Source organism: Dama dama, chromosome 12, assembly GCF_033118175.1.
Source record: "Dama dama isolate Ldn47 chromosome 12, ASM3311817v1, whole genome shotgun sequence".
NCBI classification, from domain to species: domain Eukaryota; kingdom Metazoa; phylum Chordata; class Mammalia; order Artiodactyla; family Cervidae; genus Dama; species Dama dama.
In genome coordinates, this window is record NC_083692.1 from 30,360,990 (window position 1) to 30,387,789 (window position 26,800).

Consider the following 26,800-nt stretch of genomic DNA (forward strand, 5'->3'; position numbering starts at 1 on the left):
TACCCTAGTTTACTCATCTATAAAATAAGAACATGGGCTAAATGCTCTTCAAGATCTCTTCCAACATAGAGTCTATGATTCTAAAAAATTAACACATATGCACATGCTGGAAAATAAAAAGCCATTCCTCTTTAATTAGCCATTTAAAATGATACAGGCTATAGCTGTTGCATTTACTAAAAACTAAACTACTAATCAACAATGAAGCAATGGCATTTCTCCCATAAGATAAATAATGGTTGTTCCCATTTGAAACTCAAATTTTCATTAGCACCAATGAGAACTGCTTATATTAACTCATTAGATTTTTTTTTTAACTACTAACTTACTTTTTTTTTAAGTGTTTAATTGAGCAAAAATTGATTCAAATAGAGCAGGACCAAACCGGCAATAGCTGGAGCACACCACCAACAGGAGCTCCAGAGAAACTTATATAGTGAAAGTGAGGAAGCAAAGTAAGGAAATTATTGATTGGTTATAGTTTAAAGCCTAGCTGGTGTTAGTGATGGGCTGTCCTTAGGTTTCCATTTCTTCACATTGAAAGCTTAAGTTTTGGTTTGCTTAGTAGGTCAACAAGGCATTACAGCTACTTCAGTCTAACGGCTTGCTTGTTTACTAACTTTCTTTAACTGAGGTAAAGGTCAATCTGAATTTGCAAAGTTACATTACTCAACAGCTTTAAAAGAAAAATCTAGGGGGACTTCCCTGGTGGTCCAAAGGCTAAGTGGTTCAAATGCAAGGGGCCTGGGTTCAATCCCTGATCAGGGAACTAGATCCCACGTGCCTCAACTAACAGTTTAAGTTGCATGCTGCAGCTAAATATCCCACATGCTACAGCTAAGACCCGGCACAGTCAAATAAATAAATAGTTTTTTAAAACACAGAAAAATCTATTTTCTCAGCCATAAAATCAAGAAATTGTACTAGATGAATTTTTTCTTTTACTTTAAAAAGTCTGTATATGAGAATAAGCTATCTCTATACAGCAACTGATAAACTGAATTGCAAACTGGGCTAGAAGAAACATGTTTTGTATTCTTTTTTTTTATTTTGCTTATGAACAATATCACAGTTACATAAAAAAAATTCTAGCCAAGTGTGGTAGTCTCAATTTATTTTTTGGTGAAGCATACATAAAATTCAGAGAAAAACCACTTAAAGAATACCATAATGTAAACCTATTTTACCACAAAATGTCTTAAAACCCTTCCCAACATTCACTCTCTTGATAATCTATTTAAAATCAACTATGATCCATTATAAGGTAATGGAATAAAGAATCATAAATTTTCTCATGAAGATGAGACTTGCCCAGAAAGTTCACTAATTACATCAAGAATTCTTTAGGTATCCCTCCTAATAATTAAGCATGAGATTTCTAACAGATTATGGTCTCCCAGTTGATACTGCTACAAATTTCAAATCACTGACTCAAACTGAAACAGCAATTTGCTCTGTCATAAAAGAGCAGATGATTATTTATATAATAGGAAAACAAGGGGGGAAATGAAGAAAAATAGAGTTAGAAATAGGGGGAAATGAGTATCTGATTTGAAAAAATAGAATAACAAAATGTTGTAACATATAAAGTACCAGAATTAGAATTTACCAGCTCACAGATCTAGACAGTCTGATTTCACAACTAGCCAGATATTAATTTATATATACTAAAAATGTGAACCCACAAAAAAAAAGGTTAAATAACACATTTAAACTAAACTATTATTTACAAAACAAGAAACGAAAATCTATCCGTAAAACCTTTAATTAGAGATATATTCAATAACCAAAGAAATATAACAGCCAGGGCAAAAAAGATATTATCATTCTGTAACCATGAATATGCTTGGCACATAGTAGTAATCAATATTTGCTGAATGAAAGCAGCATTAAAGATTTTAAAAAAACAATATAACCTGAAAAATAAATGTGCCCCTAAAAGGAAATATAACCTAAATAAACAAAGTTTCATTGCCACTGTTTACTAAATGGTGGTGGTGTTGTTGTTCAGTCGCTAGGTCGCATCCAACTCTTCGCAACCCTGTGGACTGCAGCATGCCAGGCTTCCGTGCCCTTCACTATCTCCCAGAGTTTGCTCAAACTTGTGTCCACTGAGTTGGCGATACCATCCAACCATCTCGTCCTCTGTTGTTCCCTTCTCCTCCTGCCCTCAAACTTTCCCAGCATCAGGTCTTTACCGAGGAGATGGCCCTTCGCATCAAGTAGCCAAAGTATTGGACCTTCAGCTTCAGTATCAGTCCTTCCAATGAATATTCAGGGTTGATTTCCTTTAGGATGGACTGGTTTGATCTCCTTGCTGTCCAGGGGACTCTCAAAAGAATCTTCTTGAGCACAATTCGAAAGCATCAGTTCTTTGGAGCTCAGTCTTCTTTATGGTTCAACTCTCACATCTGTACGTGACTACTGAAAAAACCACAGCTTTGACTATACAGACCGTTGCCAGCAAAGTGATGTCTCTACTTTTTAATACGCTTTTGAGGATTGTCTTTGGAAAGAAAATAAAATAGCTTTTCTTCCAAGGAGCAAGCAAAGCCAGCCCAGGATGGCAAAGTAGAAGGACATGCACTCATCTTCTCCTGTGAGAACACCAAATTCACAACTAGCTGTTGAACAACCATCAACAAGAGGATGCTGGAACCCAGCAAAAAAGATATCCCACATCCAAGGACAAAGGAGAAGCCACAGTGAGATGGTAGGATGGGCGCAATCACATTAAAATCAAATCACATACCTACTGCAGGAGCAACCCATAAAGTGGAGAACAATAATACCAAGATTCTAGCCCCCACATCAGACTTCCCAACCTGGGGGTGCAACAAAGGGACTAGGAATCCCCAGGGAATCTGACTTTGAAGGACAGTGGGATTTGATTACAGAACTTCCACAGGACTGGGGGAAACAGAGACCCTTGGAGGACACAAACAAAACCTTGTGCACACAAGGACCCAGGGGAAAGGAGCAGTGAAATCACAAGAGACCAAGCCAGACATGCCTATGAGTGTCTATTAAATACTATCATAAACTCTTCAGAGTTATGAAATTATGAGCTCCTATCTTAGTGCTAGGGTCTCCCTGGTGGTTCAGACAGTAAAGAATCCGCCTGCAATACAAGAGATCCAGATTTGATCTCTGGGTCAGAAAGATCTCCTGGAGAAGGGAATGGTTACCCACTCCAGTATTCCTAGGTGGAGAAGCCCATGAACAGAGAAGCCAGGCAGGCAACAGTCTATGGGGTCACAAAAAGTTGGACACAACCGAGCGACTAAGCACATCTTAGTGATAAAAATGAAAAAGAAACAACTTGCAAATCTGGAAAAAAAAAAATTCCAAACTAAAGTAGCAAGTACTACTTTTCCTTCAGTTATTAATGGCTCCCAGGTAGATTACAGTTTTCACTCAGAAATCTGTTCAGAGTTCTCTGTGTATGCTGTGCTTAGTCGCCCAGTCATGTCTGACTCTGTGTGACCCCATGGACTCTATCCTGCCAGGCTCTTCTGTCCAGGGGGATTCTCCAGGCAAGAATACTGGAGTGGGTTGCCATGCACCCCTCCAGGGGATCTTCCCAACCCAGGGATCGAACCCAGATCTCCCGCACTGCAGGCAGATTCTTTACCATCTGAGCCACCAAGGAAGCCCAAGAATGCTGGAATGGATAGTCTGTCCCTTCTCCAGGCAATCTTCCCAACCCAGCAATCAAATGGGGGTCTCCTTCATTGCAGGTGGATTCCTTACCAGCTGAGCTACTAGAGAAGCAGATTACTCTCAATGTTGCCTTAGTTAGGACCCAAAGTATATTTTAGTATTGTAATTTAAGGGTGAAGTAACTGTCAAACAATTTATTAACTCTCGATAACTATGTGAACTTGATTATTTCTAGAATCTGGGACATGGATAACCTTCTGCAACCTTCCCACCCTAACGTAACTCAGTTTATAGGCAAGAAAAAAAACTGTAAGTCAATACTTTGTTTTCACATTCTAAATTAAATAAATCATACAATCCATGCCAAAGAAAAAAAAGGGAAACTACATACCTTACATATATCTTTCAAAGATATCACAGTTTATAAGCATCTAGGAAGGAAAAGTACAACAGCCAAAAGATTTGAGGAAATTCATTTCCTTGAACTCAAAATGCAAAAATCTCTGGTTTTCTTTGTGTTCTTTTGGAGAACTTACTAAAGCTACTGTTGAATGAGAGTACCTAGACTACCATCATGAAAATCAATAACACACCTGGTAAGAACACAAAAGAACTGGCTCACCTGTGAGGAATCTATTATCCTTTAAAAAAAACACAAGTCTGGTACTAGAGGGCACAATATACTTTCTACTGGACAAGAGGAGAATGATTTTTCCTCATCCTGCTTTCCAGCTGTCCAAAGAGCAGATCTAATACTAACTGTAATATGATTCTTTTACGGAAATAAGATGTGGATAAAGTGCTTACAAACAATAGCTATTTCATACAATTGTATTTCTAAATGCTTTCAGACTTTTAGTACTCAGAAATTAAACATTTTTAAACTATAACTTCAACTCCTGTATTTGCTTAAAACATAAATATAAATTAAAAAGTACCTTATATGTGTATTCTTACAATCATACTGAAGACTCACTACTAAATACAAACATGAAATGCAACAGGTGTAACTGTGGTCACAATGGATTAAAACCAATATGGCCTTTACAAAAGCTTCAGTGTTGCAAAGGTGAATGGGCAAACAGGCACTTTTATATACTATTGTAGCTAATTAACTACTACACTTTATTTAAAAAAATGTTTTAAAGAGTCATGAAAATTTCATATTTTTAAATTTCCATCAATAATTTTGGAGAAACATTCACACAAAATACATATTAAGTGCTAAAAAGATAAAGTAATTGAATTAGTTATCTGATACTCTGTAACAAAATACTCTCAAATTTAGCAGCTTAAATCAAAAACATTTATTAATCTCATACAGTTTGAGTGCCAGGATCCAGTAGTAGCTTATTTGCCAAGGTGTTAGCTGGTCATCTGAAGACATGACTAGGAAGAATCCATATCCAAGATGGCTGACTCACATGGCAGAGGCCAGAAGGCCTATCTCTCACTACAGGGGCCTTTACATATGGCTGCTTACAACACCAACTATTACTCCCCAGAGTAAGTGGTCCATGAGAAAGCCTCAGTCCTTTTATAAGCTAGCCTCAGAAGTGACAAATCATCACTTCTGCCATATTCCGTTGGTCACACAAACAACTCTAATACATGAGAAGAAATTACACAAGGGAGTGAATACCAGGAGTCAAGGATCACTGGGAACACTCTTTATTGTGGTCTATAACAGTGATAAACATACAGATATATGGTTGATATGGTGTTATATATGTACAAAAATTCTTTGACATTTCTCTCATCAAAAAGTTGAAGCTCGAGTCCCTCTCCTGCTGAATGTATGCTGCATTTAAGCCTCCAACAAAAATAGGATGTGGCAGAAATGGAAGTGCCAGACTTTCAGAGCTACTTTATAAGACATTGTGGCATCTGCCTCTCTCTCTTGAATTATTCACTCTAGGGGGGAAAAGTTACATATTGTGATGACATGAAAGAAACTCTTAGAAAAAAAAGGTCCATATAGCAAATAATTCAGACCTCTGGCCAACAAACAGTGAAGAACTGACGACTCCTCACAAAAGCCACAGGAGTGAGCTTAGAAGTAGATATTCCAGCCCCAGCCAAGCCTTCAGATAACTATAGTTCATCCATGAAAGTCTGGAAGCTGATCCTTCAGCTGTAGTCTGGAGAGGACTGCAGCACCAGCCTATACCCTGACTGCAGCCCTGTGAGATACCTTGAACCAGAGTCTCTCAGTTAAGTCACGAATGAATTCCTTTCTCACAGAAACCATGAGATAATGATTGTGTTTTTTAGGTAATAAATTTTGAAATAATTTGTTACAAAGAAATAGGTAGCTAATACACAGCACAACTGGTTTTTTGAGGTCAGAGTAATTCTAATTCTAAACCTAACACAGTCATTTAAAAAAACAATTACAAGCTACCCAAAGATCCTTAACAAAGTATGAGCAAGGAGAATCTAATAGTACATGAAAATAATACATAATGTCATGTTAGGGTTAAGGCTAGCAAGTGGAAAGTGAAAGTGTTAATTGCTCAGTCAGGTCCCACTCTTTGTGACCCCATGTAGCCCTCCAGCGTCCTCTGTGCAGGGAAGTCAGAAACACACGCTGATTTAACACTCCAAGCTCAATCAATGTAATTCACCATATTGCCAGAATAAAGGAGAAAAACCATATAGTTATTTCAACAGTTTAAGGAAAACTGTTGATAGTATTCAAATCAATTTATGGTATTAAAATGAAAGAAAAAACTCTCAGCAAACTAGGAATAGTAAGGTACTTTCTCAAACTGTCAGACAGCATCATATTTAATGATGAAAAACTAAATTGCATTCTCCCAAGATCAAAAACAAAGCAAGAATATCCATTTTTCCCACTTCTATTCAGCATTATTGTAGAGCTTCCAGCACTGTATTAAGGCTAAATAAATGAATAAACTAAAGATTGAAATGAAAGAATTAAAGCAGCCCTATTTAAAGATGATAAGATTGGGAATTCCCTAGGGGTCAGTCGTTAGGGGCCTGTCCTCTCACTGCCCAGGGCATGGCTTCAATTCCTAGTTGGGGAGCTAAGATCCTGCAAGCCATGTGATACAGCCAAAAATAAACAATTAAGTAAGTAAAATTTTTTTTAAAATACAGATAAGGGACTCCCCTGGTGGTCCAGCAGTTAAGAATCCGCCTTGCAGTGCAGAGAACACAGGTTTGATTCCTGGTTCGGGAAGATTCCACATGCCACAAGGCAACTACGCCTGTGCGCCACAACTACTGAGCCCACGTGCCACAACCATGTTAAGTCTGCACGCTCCGGGGTCTGCGAGCCACAGCTGAGTCTACTTGCTGCAACCACTGACGCCCAGTGCCTACAGCCCAATGCTCCGCAGCAAGGGAAGCCACAGCAATGAGAAGCCTGCGCATGCAACAAAGAGTAGTTCCCACTTGCCACAACTAGAGAAAGCCCATCACAGCAACAGACTCAAGAGCAACCAAATTAATTAATTAACTAAATGAAAATTTTTAAATTTTCAATGATATGATTGATTACATAGAAAATCTCAGGGAATCTACAAACCTACTAGAATAAATAAATTTAGTAAGATTGAAGGATATAAATTTAATATACAAAATTAATTGTATTCCTATATACTAGCGGCAAACTGGAAAGTGAAAAAAATTTTTAAATACCAAGTATATAGTACAACCAAAGAACATAAACTAGCTAGAAATAAATATAATAAAAGCTATCCAAGGCCTCTACACTGAAAACTACAAAACACTGCTGAACAAAATTAAAGACTTAAATAAAAAGACACATCACTTTTAATGATCAGAATACTCAGTATTATCAAAATGGCAACTCTCCCCAAATTTAAACAATCCAAATCAATATTCCAGCAAGCAGTTTTAGAAAAGTTAACAAAGTAACTCTAAAAGTTATATAGAAATGCAGAGGACACAGAATAACCAAAGCAATTCAAAAAAAAAAAAGGTGGAGGACCACAAAGCTCTAGCAATTAAAACACTCTGTAATGGCAAATATATCTACAAATCAATGGAAGAAAATAGAGGATTCAGAAATGGACTTACATTTATTTAGTCAATTGATTTTTAACAAAAATGCTAAAGCAACCCAATGGAAAAATGAAAAGCATTTCAAGAAACGCTATGAGATCAACTAAAGAGACTTGTGGGGGATAAAAAAACACTCTTAACTCACACCATACACAAAAGGCAACTCAATATGGATCACAGATACAAATCTAAAATCTAAAACTATAAAACTTAAAAAGTTAAGTATATGCCTACCACATAGCCCAGCCATGCCATTCCTAAGTATTTATGTAAGAGAAACAAAAATATATGTTTATACAAAGACTACATGAAAGTTCGTAGAAGCTCTTTTGTAATACTAACTATTGGAAACAAGTGTCCATTAATTCATGAATGGAAAAAAAATTAGTATATCTACACTAATTTATGTATATAATTATATAATATATATAATAAAAGGGAATGAATCACTGACACACACAATAACATGGATGAATCTCAAAATAATTGAACAAAAGAAGCGAGGCAAAAAATTAAGAATACAGACTATGATTCTGGGTAAAACTGGAGCAAAAGTAAACTATACTGCAGTAAGAAAAAGCAGATCAGTTCCTGCCTGAGGATGGGAGTAGAGAAAAAAAAAATGGATTACAAATGGTTCAAGAAAATTTGGGGAGTCAGAGAAATATTTGCTATCTTAATTGTAGCACTGCCTCCATGGGTCCATAAATATACCCAAACTGATTAAATTACACAATTTTTGTGCAGTTTAGTGAATACCAATTCTACCTTGAGAAAGCTGAAGAAAACAAAACAGAAAGAAAAAATACTGGTACTATCTACCAAAATTTTAAATGCACACACTGCTGTTAAGAAATTTATTGTATAGATATGCTCATATATACACAAAGATAAGAATATACTGAAAAATTATAATTTTAAACATCTGGAAACAACCAAAACTTCCATTAATGTATGACATTAAATAAATTAATGTACTTCAAAAAATGGAATATTCTGAAACCATAAAAAGGAATGACATAGCTGTATGTTCAAAGTTAAGCTATCCAAGATATACTGATGAATGAATGAAGCTGCAGAGAAATTTATACAGAACAATCCATTTGTGTTTAATTTTTAAAATAAGAAATATATATGCAGAGAAACTAGCTATGATTACATCTAATTAACAAGTACCCTTAGCACACTTAAAATTCTCTATTTTTGCAAGTATTTTATACTTTTCCACAAAGAAACACCACATAATAGTTAAGATTGACACCACGACTCCTAATAGTAAGTGCCCAATAAATATTAGCTGCTATATGCTAACCATAACATGCTAAGCACTTTGTACAAATCACATTTAATCTCCACAACAAACTTGAAAGTAGGTAGCATTATTAGATTGGTACAAAAGTAACCATGGTTTCGCACCATGAATTTTAAATCATTGTAACTACACTCAAACTCATCTTTATTAATCAAAATAGGAACCATTACAATCAACACATTTTTGCCAACAAGAAATAAGTTTGTATATTCCTGTAGCATAAAAATCTGTGCTTTTAAGATTCAAGGAACTGTTGGAAAGCATTTTCTGTTTCCTGCTGGTTGTAGAAGTGTTCTCCCTGCAAAAAATTGTCAAGTTGCTTGAGGAAATGGTAGTCAGTTGGCAAAAGGTCAGGTGAATACAGCAGATGAGGCAAAACTTTGTAGGCCGATTCACTCAGCTTTTGAAGCATTGAAGGTTATACAACATGTAGTTGGACGTTGTCGTGGAGAAGAATCAGGCCTTTTCTGTTGACCAATGCCAGCTGCAAGTGTAGTTTCTGGTATATCTCATCAATTTGCTGAATACTTCTCAGATGTAATGGTTTCACAGGGACTCAGAAAGTTATAGTAGTTCAGAATGGCAGCAGACTACCAAACAGTGACCATGACCTTCTCTTGGTTCAAGTTTGGCTTTCGGAAGTGTTCTGGAGTTTCTTCTTGGTCCAACCACTGGAGTAGGTCGTTGCTGGTTGTCATAAAAAATCCACTTTTTGTCACACATCACAATCCCATAGAGAAATGGTTCGTTTTTGTTGGATAGAGTAAGACGACAAGATGACACTTCAAAACAATTTTTTTTTTTTTTAATTTGCGGTCAGCTCATCAGGCACTCACTTACGGAGCTTTTTCACTTTTCCAATTTGCTTCAAATGCCAAAATGATCATAGAATGATCAATGTTGAGTTCTTTGGCAATTTCTCCTGTAGTTTTAAGAGGATTAGCTTCAATGATGGCTCGCAGATGGTCACTGTCAACTTCCAATGGCTGGCCACTACACTCCTTATCTTCAAGGTTCTCCTCTCCTTTGCAAAACCTCTCGAACCACCATTGCACTGTACGTTTATCAGCAGTTCCTAGGCCAAATAAACTGCTGATGTTGAGAGTGTGCTGTTTTATCGCCCATTTTGGCAAATAAGAAAACTGCTCAAATTTGCTTTTTGTCTAACATCATTTCCACAGTTTAAAATATATAAACATCAAGTAATAAGTCATTAGCAAAAAAATATATAAAGTGAGAAATGTGCACTAAAATGATGTACAACATAACCAATTTGCAAATTTCAACAATGCAAAAACTGCAATTACTTTTGCACCAACCTAATAATTTTAACACCATTTTAGAGATTTACAAATCTGAAAGTCAAAAAGGACTTCACTGAAGGTCACAAAACTAGTAAGTGGGAGCATGTGGATTTAACTCAAGTTTCTTTGATTCCAAAGTTGATACTTTTAACCACTGTACCAAAATGACCCTCTGTAAGCATAATCTGGAAACTAAACACCCATAAACGAATACAGCAACTGGGAACATAGTGTTAATAAACAGAATACAATCAAAAAGCACAGGTTTAATTTCTGGTTCTATTTTTTGGTAGGAAAATAAACCCTTCCTATTTGCATATGTATATAATTGTCCTCTGTGAGGTATTTTATTAATCAATCCACTCTGGCAGTATGTTTTCATCTCTTAGTTTTCTTACATTCTAATGTCTACATATAATATTGCATTGTTGTTGTTTAGTTGCTAAGTCGTGTCCTGCTCTTTTGCAATTCCATAGACTGTAGCTCGCCAGGTTCCTGGTTACATGGAATTTTCCAGACAAGAATAGTAGAGATGGTTGCCATTTCCTTCTTCAGGAAGTCTTCCCCATCCAGGGATCGAACCCACATCTCGTGCATAGGCAGGCAGATTCTTTATTGCTGAGTCACCAAGGAAGCTCACTATATATAATATATAAATATACAAATGCTTTAATATATAAGTGTTAGTTTCTATTTTAATTCTAAATAACATAAACCCAAGATTCATAAAGAGGAGTCAAAAATAATATATTTCCCAAGGGGGAATTACAAGCACTAAACTTACACTAGACATGGCAATTTATTATTATTGACACCATTCCTACTGTAATTTGTACGTTTTTGCATTTAGTTGTAGCACATTACATAGATTGCTTTTTGCAATTAACCTCCAAAAGGAATTAAATATTAATGACATTTGCCAGATGCAATTATGAGAAATAGTACATCCATAGTCTGAATAATACAGAAATATCTATTGCAACATATCACATTTTATATCTTAGAAATATATTTAAACTACCTTAAGAGTAAGAATTTTTATCTTCAAAATTCTGCTTATCAATCTCAACTACCTAAAGAAACTATCTCTGCTATCAACTGACAGAGCAAATATGGGTAAGAAATTTCTATCTCCTAACACTACTTTATTAAATCTTAAGGTATCAATTACAAATTCATTTGGCACTATTAGCATTTTTTGAAAATAAAGTAAATGTAGCTTAGCAAATTACTGTTCCATAAAAACTGCACATAATAAATTGAGTTCTATGTTCATTTGTGTATGTGGACACATATGATCAGAAGGTAAAAATTAAAATAAATGCCCTATAAAATTATTATGTACACTTTGTCAAAAATGTTTTTAATATTATCTTTTCAATAAGCTAACAAAATACACATCTTAAAAGTATTTTAAAACAAAACTAAAAGTAAATGCAAATATCAAAAATTATATTCATAATGCCAAAGAATACAGAAATAGTTCTCTCTCAAATAGTTCTCATATACACTTCAACAGATCTCAAAAATATAACATCTGCCATGTCATGCTTCTACAATCCTATTACTTTTTAAACGTTTTTTTTCCCCCCTCCATATTTTCTACTCCAACTCCAGAGATCAATAACAAGACAGAAGATCAAATAAAAGAATATATTTTGGTAACATTATCTGAAACCAGTAAATGTTAAGTTACAACCAGAAAATAAACATTATAGAATTATTTATGAAGAAATTATACTTAACACTGGTAGATTTCAAGACTTTTCCATTTTAATGGAAAGAATTTTTTGTAAGTAAATCAGAGTTACTGTTAGATGTAGTCTGCTTCAGTTACCTGAAATCAGAATAGCAGGCTCATTAAATATATATAAATCAATGATGCAGAGGCACTGCACCATATTGATGGAGCCCTCATTAATTTTCAATGATACTATCATATTTGTGTTCTAAAAAAAAAAATTGAGTGAAGTCTGCAATCATTTTTCTTCATCTCAGAATTCCGGTTTTTACATATTCTAACTTAGTAAATGAGAGGAAACCTAATACGCCAAAACATTTCTAATAAAGTCCATTAAATTTTACATTTTCTTCCTTTTGTAGAGAATAAACTATTTATGCATGTATATAATATACATATTTTATATATAATGTCAAAGTGAAATATATAAAATAAAAATACTATAAAATAAACTATCATTATAGGTAGCTGATACAGTCTTTCTAGACACTTGGATATAACACAAAATAAAGTCTAAATTAAGGATTTTTCAGAGATATTGTGAGATGTTTTGCTCTCCACAACAACTAAATGATAACAGAAAAAAAGCAAATAAAATTTGCTTTTGACTAAAAAAATAAAAAGTTATCCTCTAAATCATTTCCTGGCATAAATAATATATTTAGGCTTTCTAATTTGCATATGATTATACCTCAAAAACCAAATATTATGATATTGTTTATATATATTATCAAAGCAAAATATAAAGTAAATTAAAAACTGGCAGAAAAATTATTATTGAATGCTTAAAGGTTTATTTCGGGCCAGCATCCTGCAAACTAAATATAAAAAGAAAATTGTTCTAAGCATATCAAACTGGTTTCTGATTACACTGTAGTATTTTCATGTTTCACATAAACTGGATTTGAGTTAAATCTAGTTACATTACATTAATAACAATTTTACTCAGCAAATGTGATCAAAGTTTAATTGAAATTTATACAGACAAAAGAAAATGAAGCTGGCCAGGTAAGCTTCCCCAAAGGTTCAGCAAGTAATGAATCCACCTGCAATGCAGGAGACATAGAAGACAAGGGTTCAATCCCTGGGCCAGGGAAGATCCCCTGGAGGAGGAAATGGCAACCCCCTCCTGTATTCTTGCCAGGAAAATTCCATGGATAGAGAGTCACAAAGAGTGGGATAGGACTAAGCACATGACATGCAGGTAAGCAATGCAACCATATAACCTTTCTTAGGCTTTGTTTAAAAATGGAGGACAGGTATAGAACACACAGGGAACAGACCTATGGACACGGGGGCGGGGGCGGAGGAGAGAGAGGGTGAGACACATGGAGAGAGTAACATGAAAATTTACAAAACCATATGTAAAACAGACAGCCAATAGGAATGTGCTGTATGACTCGCGGAACTCAAATAGGGGCTCCGTGACCATCTATGAGGGTGGGACGCAGAGGGAGATGGGAGGGAGGGGACATGGATGTACTTTGGGCTGATTCTTGTTGACGTATAACAGAAAACCACAACATTTTGTAAAGCAATACCCTTCGATTAAAAAAAATAAAGTGGAAAAGAAAAAGTGGAGGACAAGTGTAGAATAGAACTAAAAAGATGACTGCTAATCTCCTTCAAATTTACATTAATCAAGTCTGCCATCTTCCTACCAATACTTTTGACAAAACAAACAGCACTCTGTATCATGTACTTCTGAACAAGCTTCCATCCCCAGCCTGACAGCCAAAACAGACATCACACGTCACTTTCCTAAAGGGGCTAATATTTAGATCTTTCCTGTTCAGAGACTGTTTCACAAAAACATTTATGCATTCATAGCAGTAGTGTTAGTCAGTCATGCCCAATTTTTTGTGACCCCATGAATGTAGACAGCCAAGTTCCTCTGTCCATGGGATTCTCCAGGCAAGAATACTGGAGTGAGTTGCCATACTCTTCTGGAGGGGATCTTCCCAACCCAGAAATCAAACCGGGGTCTGCTGCATTGCAGGCAGATTTTTCACCATCTAAGCTACAGGGAAGCCCCCTTGGGGCTTGATTGCTTGATGCTAATATTGCAAAAACTCCTAACTTTAGGATATACCCACCAAAACTTTTTGCTTCTCCAAAGGTCCTTTTCCTACATCAGCAGAATGGTTACAACAACGGTTCAGGATTTCAGATTTGTTACTTTAATAGTACTTTTCTTTAAAAAAAAAAAAAAAAGCTTGTTTAAGAAGTAACATAAAGTCCACTTTCACATCTTAATTCCAAAGAATATTTTTATAATTCTAAACTCCCTTTTTGCTCCTTAGAAAGAAGAAAAAAAAACTAATTTCCACTTAATGACTCAAAAGAAGACCTAAAATACTATAAAATTAATGGGGGCAGAAACCATGTCTCTCACACTCACTGTTGTATACTCAGCACATTGTTTTCCAAAACTGCTTGAGCACAAGACTAACCTACATAGCCAGCATAAAATACTAAGTTCCTCCACAAAAGATCTATGGTAAGGCCCAGAAATTGGTGTTTTAAATAGGCACCCAAGACGATTCCTAGGATGACACAAGTTTAGGAATCAGTGGTCTAGAAAATGTATTGAATATATGAGAAAGAATGCAAATTTATATTAGTAAACCAATAACTAATAAACTACAATTGAGTATTACTTTTTACCTTTGAAAACAAGCTTAACACATTTAAAACATGAAGACAACCATTAAAATATCTAGGTTAAACTTTCATTCAATTGTTCTCATTCTATTTACTATCTCAGGGACTAGCTGCTAAGTAAACAAGTAAACTGCCAAAAAGAGTCTAGAAACTTAACCTAAAAGCTGTTATTTTTCTGCATTTAGAATACTGAAAGTAACTCTTTATGGTTGATTAGAGTAAATACTCTTAAATTTACCTAACTTCTTAAACTTATTTGAACTGTGCTCATCTAATCTTCACAGTAATTCTGTCAGGTATATGCTACTGGTAAACCCACTATACAGATGAGAAAACAAAGGCTTATAGAAAATAGTCTTCCCTGAATCACTTGGCTAAGAATAAGTGGCAAATCTAGAATTCAAACTCAGGCAAACTATCATTATACATTTGTTAGATGTAATATTTCATGCCCACAGCAGAAACAAAGGCAATGAGAAAATACATTAATTCTTTCTCTGTTTATATTTGTATCCCTAACGACCAACTGCTAATGTTTCAGGTTCTTGCAGAATAAAATAATGTGTTTTTAACAAGTAACTTTGAACATCTAATAAACAGCTTCTTATTACCTGCTTGAATCTTGTAACACAAATTGGACGATACAACTTCAAAGGAAAACTGGATATATAAGGGAAAGAGCTCCCAAAGGGTGTCCATCCATGAAAAGAAAGTTCACCTGTAGGTCAAACCTCACAAAAGGTTTCCTCCAAGAAAAAATATATGTGTATATGTATGGGTGTATACATACACCCATACATATACATGGTAAACTACTCAGCAGATAAAATGATTCTTAAAAAAAAGATTCCCAGTATAAATGAAAAGAATTAGAGAAGAGACTTATCGGGTAGGGCTATGTTTTTCACATTCAAAAAGAAACAGTACAAATGACATAATTACTAAACATTTAGTAACCACGGTTTTAAAGAACTATAACATTAAGTTACACTCAATAAAATAAGGAACTGAAATGCACACACTGCATCTTAACTAAAATGTACAAATAGTTATTTTACAAAATCAAAAATACATATATTATAGCCATAAGATACCCAATCATAGTGATATATTTACATTCTATAAATAGTCATCAGCACTTTCTCCTGTATTGAAAAAGAAAAATCACAGTTAATAAAAATAACTGAAAATTTTAATATCTTATGAAGAACTTTTATTAATGGTATATGGTGAAAAAAAAAAAAGACTAAAGCTACTGACCACAGTGATTTTCTAATTAACTATTAACTAAATTACCCAAATTTTAAGAGACTGAAGGGGGTTAAAAATTATCTGTTCTAAACAAATTTACAAATCAAATACATACAGTGTAAGGAAAAACCATCTCCTTCAGGAGAATGGTCTTGAGATGTTCATTGTAAGTATGACCCACAAGATATTAGATATTAATTCTCCAGAGCTGTTCCACAACATTACATCCAAATCAACTTTAAAACACTCACTACATGAAGAAAAAGAAGAGGAGGAGGCAGATAGGTAGGAGGAGGAGAAGGAGGAAGAAGAAGAAGCAGGGAAGGAGGAAGGAGGAGGAAGAGAAGAAAAGTATATTTATAAAAGTTTTAGGGGAGAAACTGAGACAGTAAAAAAAAAAAATCAGAAACTGAAAAAGGAAAGAAATGTTAAAGGGGAACAGAAATTACCAATTACCAATTTTGAGGTAAAGAAAATAAACATGTACACATAAAACTGAGACTAAAGGAAGTAAATGCCTCAACGACAGTAAGTCCAGCATTTTCTAACAAATATGATGGAGCAACTGATGTCAGACTAGCATTCACCATGAGCAACCATAAAACAAAATGTATGAAACAATTTGTTTACAGACATTAGATGATGAGTAACACAAAGACTATAATCCCTTAGAAGTGGTAAACTAACAAGGTAAGCCCTACAATTGCCTCATTTTTCTATCTGGGAAAAATTTCCATGACGATAGCCCAGCAAGCAAGAGTTTAAGAAGGGCACAGTGGTTGTGCTAAGCTGTACAGGCAAAGATCAAACTTCAGTGCAGTTGATATGGTTGAAATCTGTAAGGCAGAGGGTCAGATGTCTGTGTAAGAACTCCCATAAGTCCATAGCCAAAGAACAGACTGCATATACGCAGGGCAAAACCAATCAAGGCTTAAAAGAGAATGGCTGAGAAAGGAAGAGAGTGCTGGGTATATTTTGGAGTTCCTACCCAGCCAGAGTAGAGAAACCACATTAACACCTTATTAACACCTCAAAAATCTAGTTGAGATACCAGAAAGGCTTCAAGTAAGAATGGGGACTACTTCATATAGTAAGACTTATTCTATCTAGACTTACTCTAACAAAGCCTAAAATCAAGCCTCAACAAGTTTTGCAAGGAACTCAAAGTTTGGAGATTGAGTTGCAGTAAAGTAAGGAAACACAATGGGCTCTCCACAGATCCAACCTCACAATGATTAAAACCAAGCCTACAAAGTTCAAGGTAATCAATCAGTAATTGAACTACCTACAAGATTTTTAAAAACAACACTCTACACAGAAAGATAAAGTATGCAATTTCTAATACCATCTACATGATCCAGTATACAACTGAAAAATGCATTAAATGTTAAAAAAAAAGAAAAGAAAAAATGTGATCCACGGAGGTGGGGGAAGAATAGTCAACAGAAATCAGCTTTGCCAAAATGTTGGATCTAGAAGACCATAAGTTTTAAATCAGCTATTTTAAATATTTTTAAAGATTTAACACAAATTATGTCCAAAGAACTACATTCAAAAAAGTAAAGGAAGACATGATCTTAGTGCGCAGACAGAAAATTTAAAAAGAGAAGTGATAACTATAGAAAAGAACAAGATGAAAACTCTAGAACAAAAATATAATAACAGATGAAAAAATCTACCAAATGGGCTTAACAAAAGATTGGACATAGCAGATGCGAATCAGTAGACTTGAATACAGACCAATAATAAATATCTAACCTGAAGAACAGAGAAAATAAGATTGAAGAAGAATGAATAGTACCCCAACAACTTATAAAACAATACCAAAGAAGCTAACACACATGTAACTGAGTTCCAAAAGGAGAAGTGAAAATAATATAGAAAGAATCACTGGAATATTCCAAATAGAATGAAAAATACTGACTTACAGTTCCCAGTTCAACAAATGCCAACTAGGATGAATACAAAGAAAAGCACATCTAAACTTACATTCAAACTGCTAGAAACCAATGATAAACAGAAAATCTTGAAAGCAGTCCTAAAAGATTTTTACAACAAAGGGGACCAAGGATCTAAGTAACAGCTGACTTCTCATCACAAAAAAAATGGAATGGGGAGATCCCTGATGGTCTAGTTAGTGCTAAGGATTTGAGCTTTCACTGCCCTGGCCCGGGTTCAATCCCTGGTTGGAACTGAGATCCCACAAGCTGAGCACCATGGACAAAAAAAAAAGAATGACACATCTGAAGTGGTGAAATGACACCTCATAACTTCATACTCCACAGAAAGATCCTTCAAACAATAGGGTAAAATAGAAACACTCATATAAACAAAATCTGGGAGAATTCTTCACCGATAAACCTATACCATGAACTACTAAAGAATGCTCTTCAGGCAGAAAAACAAAATCAATACAACTATCAAATCAATCCAAAAGAAGAAAGAAAGACACTAAAGATGGTAAATAAGTAGGTGAATACAAAAGACTACACTTAACAGTTTTATGCCCACTTAACAGTTTTATGCCCACTAACAAGGCTACACTCAAAAAAGACAAATAATAGCAAGTGCTGGCTAAAGATGTAGAGAAACTGTAACCCGTATCTACTGCTGGTGGGAATGTAAAGTTGTGTGATTGCTTAGGAAAAGTGTTACAATTTGGATAAATACAGAGTCATCACATGATCCAACAGCTATACTCCTAAATACATAATCAAAACAATTTGTCACATAAAACTTATACATGAATGTTCACAGCAGGATTATTCATTATAGCCAAAAAGTGAAAATAACCCAAGTGTCCATCAACTAATGAAAAGATAAATGAAAAGTGGTAATATCCATACAATGGAAGAGTCTTCAATAATGAAAGAAGTTCTGATACATTCTACAACATGCATGAACCTTGAAAACATTATACTAAGTAAAAGCCAATCACAGAGGACCATTTATATATATGATTCCATTTATATGAAATGTCCAGAATAGGAAATCTATAGGGATAGAAAGTCAACTGGTGGTTGCCTTAGGGCTCGGAGACAAAGGGAGGTGGAGGACAGGGCTAAGAAGTAAGGGATTTCCTTGTGAAGTAACAAAAATGTTCTAGAATTAATTGTAGTGATAGATGCATGTCTTTGAGAATATACTAAAAGCCACTGATTCTATACTTTAAACGAGTGAATTTTATGGTATGTGAATTTTATCTCAAAAAGTTTTCTATTAAAAAGACTATTTTTTATTCCCTACATTTCCTTAAAAACAGCTGGCTATTTAAAGCAAAAATAACAATACTGAATCATACATAGAGGTTAAAGATATGACATCATTAGTATAAAGGATGACAAGGGTATGTATATGGAATTATAGCACTCATCCTTGTGAGGTATTGAAATGTGAGGAATTTGTGAGCAAGTGAAAAATGCAGAGTGTCGAATGTTGACTCTAAATAGACTTTCATAAAGATGCATATTGTTATACCTACAGAAATCACTAAAAATAAAAGTATTAAAATAACAATAAAAATCTAATAGGGCAATACTTTTATGCTTACAGAAATCACTAAAAATAAAAGTATTAAAATAATAATAAAAATCTAATAGGGCAATACTTTTAAAATATCCAATTAATCCAAAATAAGGCAAGAAAGGACAAATGGAAAACAAATAGACTTAAACCCAATGATAGCAATAATTACATTAAATATAAAGGGACTAACAGCAATTAAAAAGCAGCCAGTGTTGGGCTACACAAAAAAGTAAGACTAACTATGTAATGTCTACAAAATGTTAAGACATAGAACACACATTGGTTGAAAGCAAAGGACAGAGAAACACATACTATCAAACAGAAAGCATAAGAGAACTGACATAATACCAGACAAAAAAAAATTCATCAGGATAAAGAGTATTACAAAAGACCAAAAGGAACATTTCAAGACAAAAGGATAAATTCATCACAAGAAGGCATAGCAATTTTAAGTATCTATGTACCTAATAAGAGAGTTTCAAAATACATGAAGCATGATAGAACTACTAAAAGGAGAAATTGAAGAATACACAATCTATTTGGAGTAACTAATAAAATGAGTAGAAAAAATAAATTAGTAAGGATACAGAAGGATTAGTAAAGATAGAAGTTAACACTATCAACCAAGCTGACCTAACTGATATACACTATACCCAACAGCTACAGAACACACTCTTTTCAACTTGACTTGTTCATCAAGTAAGACCTTGCTCACCAAAACAGACCACACACTGGACCATAAATAAGTTTTCATAAAGTTTTATAAGACTGAAATTTAGCAAAATTTGTTCTCTTACTACAACAAAATTAAATTAGAAATTAACAACAATACATCCAGAAAGTCTCCTTTTTCTAATTTTCTACCCAGAATGAGTGCCTTTTTCTAATTTTTCCGTCCACTGTTTCCCAGTTCACAAAATGGTAATGTACAAGCCCAGCATATTAAACAAATGAATTAATACCACTTATGAATTATTCTTTCCAACAATAAACTGAACTTTAATCTGATAAACCTCTAAAAACTGTTAGTAATTTACAGGAAATACAAAGGGACATAATAATACCACAGAGATGCAATCAGCAAAATTCAAACTGGTAACTCTTCAGAAAAAGCTATCTAGAAACATCAATAAGCAAGAGAGAGAGAAGCAGAGAGAAAAATAAAAATAAAAAGGAGAAAAAGAGAAACCTTAAGAAAATATGGCAAAATATTGTCTTTAACATATATCAGGATGAGTTTTTGTTTATTCTACTCTGTGTCTTGTGTGTTTTTATAATGATGAAAGAAGATTTAGTAAAATCAAATACAGGTAAAGTTTCCAGAGATAAGTATTGCCAAGGATGGTTGGGATAAAACTTAAATTATTAGTTTTATTTGCTTGTGTTACTCTGAAAAATATCATCCAACTATGCTGGGTAAAGAGGATGTGCTCTATTCCAAAGAAAACAAAGTTTTCCCATCTTCTCTGAAAAAAAAATAAAAAAGACTTTAGTTAAATGAGAATTAGATATAACTGACTCCTTCTAAATCAACACGCCTTTAGAATTCTATGAAGAATTCTATGAAAGGCTTATTTCTTAAAATAGGTGGCCCTGATAAACAGAAAAAAGTTACCCTTTTCTGTAACTAAGACAAAAGTTCATCCTTGAATTGAAAAAAAAAAAAGCAAATTTAGAACCCAATCTTCTTTGCATGTGCATGCAATCAATTCATTTGGGTGTTTGCTGGATTGATTTAATATTAATACATAATGGAATTTGTTGTTGTTGTTTAGTCATATCCGACTCTTCTGCTACCGTATGGAGTATAGCTCACCAGGCTCCTCTATCCATGGGATTTTCCAGGCAAGAATACTGGAGTGAGTAGCCATTTCCTTCTCCAGGGGATCTTCCCCACCAGGTGGGCTCTTTACTACTCAACCACCACTTCCTCAACTGCTAGCAGTTAAGGGAGAAAAGTATTTTCATAATGTTTCACCTCTTTTCTCCTTTCTGCTCCTGTATTTTCTCTCATAAATAGTACTTCTAAATAATCCTTCTATAATCCCACACTTCCTATCTCCTGTGAAGCACTATCCCTATTCACTTTACTATCGGCCTCCTAAAATGCCTTTGCTACTTGACACACAAAATAAAGTGAGTAAAATCATGTGGCCCTGTAATCCTTGCCTCATGGTATTCATACTCTGGAGTATAAATACCCTCCCACTCTGTAACAGGACTCTTCAGTGCTAACAAATAAAATACAGCAGAAGCAATGATAATGTGATTTTTGTCATTTGATGATGAAAGGCTCTGGAGCCTCTGGTTCTCTCACTAACTCTGGGAAAAGCCACGTCATGAGCAGTCCTATGGAGGGTCCAAGGAGAGGAACTGAAGCTGCCAAGAGCCACATGAGTGACCTTGGAAACAGACACTTCAGTCCCAGAAAACAGCTTGAGCAAACCTCATGAAAGACACTGAGCCAGAATCACTCAGCTGAGCCACTCTCAGACTCCCGACCCTTCAAAACTGTATAAGATAATAAATATTTATTGTTTTAAGGTACTAACTTTTGAGGTAATTTATTACATAGCAATAGATAACTAATACAAATAATAATGCTAAATAATACCTACTCCTTTCAGACTAACAATTATAAAAATGCCTAAGCTCAATCCCATGAGAGACATTCTGTACTAATTCAGCATACTATCAAAAGTATTTCACATCAAAATCTATAATGTTCTATTACTTATCAGCACAGCAAGATTAAAAAAGTAATAATGCCCAATACCAGCAAAGATATGTGGCAATAGGAATTCCCATGAACAGTTGGCGGGGGCACAACAGATACAATCTTTTTTGAGAACAAGTGAGCAATGTTTATCAAAATTTAAGTCACATACAATTCTACTATTAGGCATTTACCCCTGGTTTTCCTCTTATATCTTACAATGTACTTGCATTACAGGCCGGGGAGAAGGGCGGAAAGAGAGAAACTGACTCCAGTGAAAAATAGGAAATCTAAATATTCATAACAAAATTTTGGGGTAAATCAATTATAGTATAACTGAACAGTGGACTATCATCCAAATGTTAAAGAGGAATATATACACATCCAATTTAGAAAAGATATCCAAGATATACATTATGAAAAAAGTCAGGATATATATAACCCCATTTCCATGACAGAACACGATACTGAGTTCCTATCTAAATCACAAAAGGGGCATTATAATCAAAACTGTATTTCCACATTTTATAATCTCTTTATTTAAAGATACCACTGTTGCGCAAGTCTTTTAAAGCAGGCCGAGTGGATCCTGTTTAAATTTTATTTCTGCTTAGCATCCATACCATGCATAAATAATAATAATGATTGCCAATGTATACTGAACAAATACTATGTGAAAAAAATTCTATTAAGCACCTCCAAATATGATGTTTACATATATTATTTAGTCCTCAAACACTGTAATATACATAGTGCTGTTATCTCTATTGTACAGGGAAGAAAAATGAGGTTAAGAGGAATTTGCCCCGAGCCTGTGAGAGTACAAAGAATTCAAAATCAGAAGTTTGTTCTCTTAGCCAATACCATATAATCTTTTATTCATTTTTATTATATTTCAAGTTAAAAGAGGGCTGCAAAACTTGGTCTTTAACAGATTAGCAAATAAACCAAAATCAATGCAACATCAGAATGACTTAGACAATTCTTAACTCTTATGAAAAAAACAGAAAAAACCATGGCCACAACAAAAGCAATTTCCAATTAAAAATAAATATAACTGTCTAATAAAAATGCAATTTATTTTGCTAAAATCACATACTCTTCCCTGACTAGCTAATTACTACTAGGTATCAATTTATTCCAGTAAATTACATTTAGTTAGTACCCTTTCAAAAAAAGCAAATTCCTTTTCCTTGAGCACCAACTATAACAAATCTGGTACAGGAAAATAAAGAGAAACCAAGCAAAATCTTTCTAAAAACTGAATAGTCTTCACAGCATTTGTCTGGTTTCCCTTTTCCAATCTACTTGATTACTTTTACCTTATTTCTAATTTTGATCCATTCAATCACAGTTCTACTGTATCTCCTTTGCTGGATAAAGCAAAGGAAAATAAAGACTAATTAGAAAATAAGACCAATCCAGTAAGTTATTAAATCCTTTTATAATCATTATAGCTGCAACTAACCATGCAACTCAGGCTTACTTACCCAAAGATCTTGTCTACCACATTGTAGGTTAACCATCATTTTTTATACCTTAGAAACATCAAAGAAGCTACGAGAAAGTATGTTCACCTTACATTTCAAAGCACTTTATAAAACCACCTTTACTGAGCCACATTTAACCATAAAAACGTGGCAAGAAACACGCTGACCAGTTCCTGCACTTATTCTTCAAAACATTCAATCTCCCTTCTTCCCAAGCCCCCCAAAATTGGCGTGTTTTAGTCACATCCTGTGTTCCAATTCTAGAAAGGTCCACTAAGTAAGGTATCTGAAGCAGTCTCCGTTTGCTTTCCTGTAAAATGGGAATGAGATGAGTACCTACTTCATGGGGCTGCTGTTGAGAATGAAACAGGATAACTAATGGTAAAGCGCTTAGAACACTGCCTGACACTTAATGTACACTCAATGCCAGCCATTACTGTATCTACAAATTAACTGCCTAGGATCTGAATTTTCTCTTTTAGAGATGAGAACTAACCAAACTCCATCAGGACAGTGGGCATACCGATGGAGTTTCATATTAACCAGTGCAACAAATAGCAACAGTATATAAACACAGTAATTGTATTTTCATAGCACTTTCGTTCTTTTTAATAAAAACGCTTTGCGTGAAACTAAACACTCCGATCTCCCACGCCGGAACCCTGTTAACAACACAGCCCGGAAATACAGTCCAGATTCTCATCGCCTAAGGAGGGGAGAACGTGACAAACTGCTGGTTACATCAAGGAATCCGGCAGTTCAAAGCAGGCCACAGCGGCTCAGGGCTGGAGGGTAGAGATACAACGTTCCCTTTTCCTATTTTCCTCCCCAGTGTCGATACTAACGAAGCCCTTTACTCCCCTGAGCCGACGACAAGCATCTCCCGGCTCTCTCGAGGGCTCCCACCCTGTGCGTCTCCCCCCATGGAACCCAACTATCCCCCGACTCACAGAGTGTGTCCGCACACATTCACCATCAGCTTCAACGAAGGGTTCCGGTACTTGGTGGTCTTACACCGGGGGCAGCCCTGATCGTCCATGGCGCCTTCCTTCCAGTGGACTTTTCCCGGCGCCTGCTTCAGTCTCCGCCACAGCCAACCTCAAACCCTTCGGATCCGAGGCCAAGCAGGTTCCTACCAACAAGCTCTTGGCTGGGACGGTCCTTTACGAATGAGCACCGGCCGGGGGCAAGGCACTTCAGCGCAAAGGTTCCGGAAGCAAGTTTTCCGGTCCTGCCGCCAGGGCTCGGTCTCAGCTTTCGCAGGCCTCGGCAAAACCTTGGATTTAGGGGGAGGGCTTTTTAAAAAGGCAAATTACACATAAACCCTCAACTCTAAGTACCTAACTGTATTTTTCAGGAAATCGTGTCACAATTAGGAACATAGATTCCACCTTGTTCTGTCTGGAAATAGTCCTATTAATCAAAGAGCTATGTTTGGTGTACATACTCAGTAATGCGGGCCAGTATTTTCTTTTAAACAGTGTGATAGCCTTGTGCTTTCTACTTCTTTACACTTGCACAGTCGTGCAATCACAGAAAACAATATGCATTCTCAGATATGAAGTTTGGAAAAGTTATTTAGAATGAAAGTCTCATGCTGACTCTAAATATTACAGATTCTCACTAAATGTTAAAATAGTTCTATAAATAATATCTGGCATCTGCAGAGAGGCAATTACCTCAAGATGGTCAGGCATGCTTAACGGTTTCAGCTGGCTCTAATATCTCTCACCACCCTACCAATCAATGGCAGTATTTGTTTCCCCCAAACACTGGAGGGATCACACAGGAATATACACTTTATTTCAGCAACTCTACTCTCTTGAGAGCCTGAATCTCTTTGGAAATTTTAAGTAACATTCACTATATTTATCAAGGCTGCAAAGTGCAATCTATAAACAGCTCTGCATGCATGTTAAGTCACTCAGTCATGTCTGACTCTTTGCCACCCTATGGACTGTAGCCCACCAGGCTCCTCTGTCCATGGAATTTCTCCAGGCAAGAATTCTCCAGGCTTTGCCCTCCTCCAGGGGATCTTCCCAACACAGGGATCAAACTGGCATCTCTTGCGTCTTCTGCATTGGCAATCAGGTTTTTTACCACAAGTGCCACCTGGGAAGCCTGTAAATAGCTCTACCAGATAATAAATTCCTCCCACTATAAAGGACACATCTTATCCATCTCCTGAACAAGGATTTATTTATACTTGTTGATTAAGTACAGTAAATGAAGAATGAATGAATGAACATCAAATAGTGAAGTGTGAAATTTTTTATCCTGAGCACTGTATTGTAATCTGACCCAACTCCATCAGAAGTGAGCATACAAAGTTTTTCAAATTAACCCATACAATGAATACCCACGGAATACACTCATAGTAATATACTCATAGTAATCTTTTCTCTTTTCAATAAAAATATAAAGAAGAATATTCCAACTCTCACTTGTTTTTAAACAGTGAACTCAACAGGCAACCCATACTGTGGAAATACAGTTGGGATTTCCATGCGCTATGGAAGGAGAACGTGACAAACAGCTGGATACCACATCTGGGAACCAACAGACCGAGGCAGGCCACAGCATAGGTCTTTGTATTAGTAGAAAGACATCAGGGATTAACCTAACAAAAACATCATGTCATTTGTTTGATCATAATATTGTTCATTTTTGTTCTTTAGTCGCCAAGTCAGATCCCACTCTTTGTGGCCCCATGGACTATAAATAACCTAGCAGGCTCCTCTGCCCACTGGATTTCCCAGGCAAAAATACTGGAGTGGGTTGCCATTTCCTTCTCCAATATTGTTCATTAACAGAAGCTAAACAAATGTAAATTTACTAAAATAGGCAATATCAAATGCTGTGCTGACCTGGAGACATCATGCTGCAATTTTTTTTATTAAAAAAAGGTTTTTTTAGTTGACATGCCTGCAAGACATGTGAGATCTAAGTTCTCCCACCAGGGTTCGAACCCAGGTCCCCTGCAGTGGAAGTGTGGAGTCTTAATCACTAAATCAGCAGGGAAGTCCCTACGCTGCTATTCATTGAAAGAGACCACATCCAAACAGATTATAAGAGTCAAAG

General features: G+C 35.4%; 1 protein-coding gene and 1 long non-coding RNA gene across 2 annotated transcripts in view; both read right to left on the reverse strand.

The window, feature by feature from the left end:
* The window catches only part of MNAT1 (MNAT1 component of CDK activating kinase), a 197,978-nt gene extending 173,102 nt beyond the window's left edge, over positions 1 to 24,876 (reverse strand). Inside the window, exon 1 of the mRNA XM_061156934.1 lies at positions 24,670 to 24,876. Within this exon, the coding sequence (XP_061012917.1) occupies positions 24,670 to 24,758 (89 nt within the window). The 5' untranslated portion in view covers positions 24,759 to 24,876. The remainder of the gene's footprint in view (positions 1 to 24,669) is intronic.
* LOC133066151 (uncharacterized) lies at positions 1,750 to 15,330 on the reverse strand. Its single transcript, XR_009695096.1, has 2 exons — positions 14,170 to 15,330; positions 1,750 to 10,971 (listed from the first exon to the last, which is right to left on the reverse strand). It is a non-coding gene; the product is annotated as an uncharacterized LOC133066151 (long non-coding RNA).
* Positions 24,877 to 26,800: the final 1,924 nt, after the last annotated feature.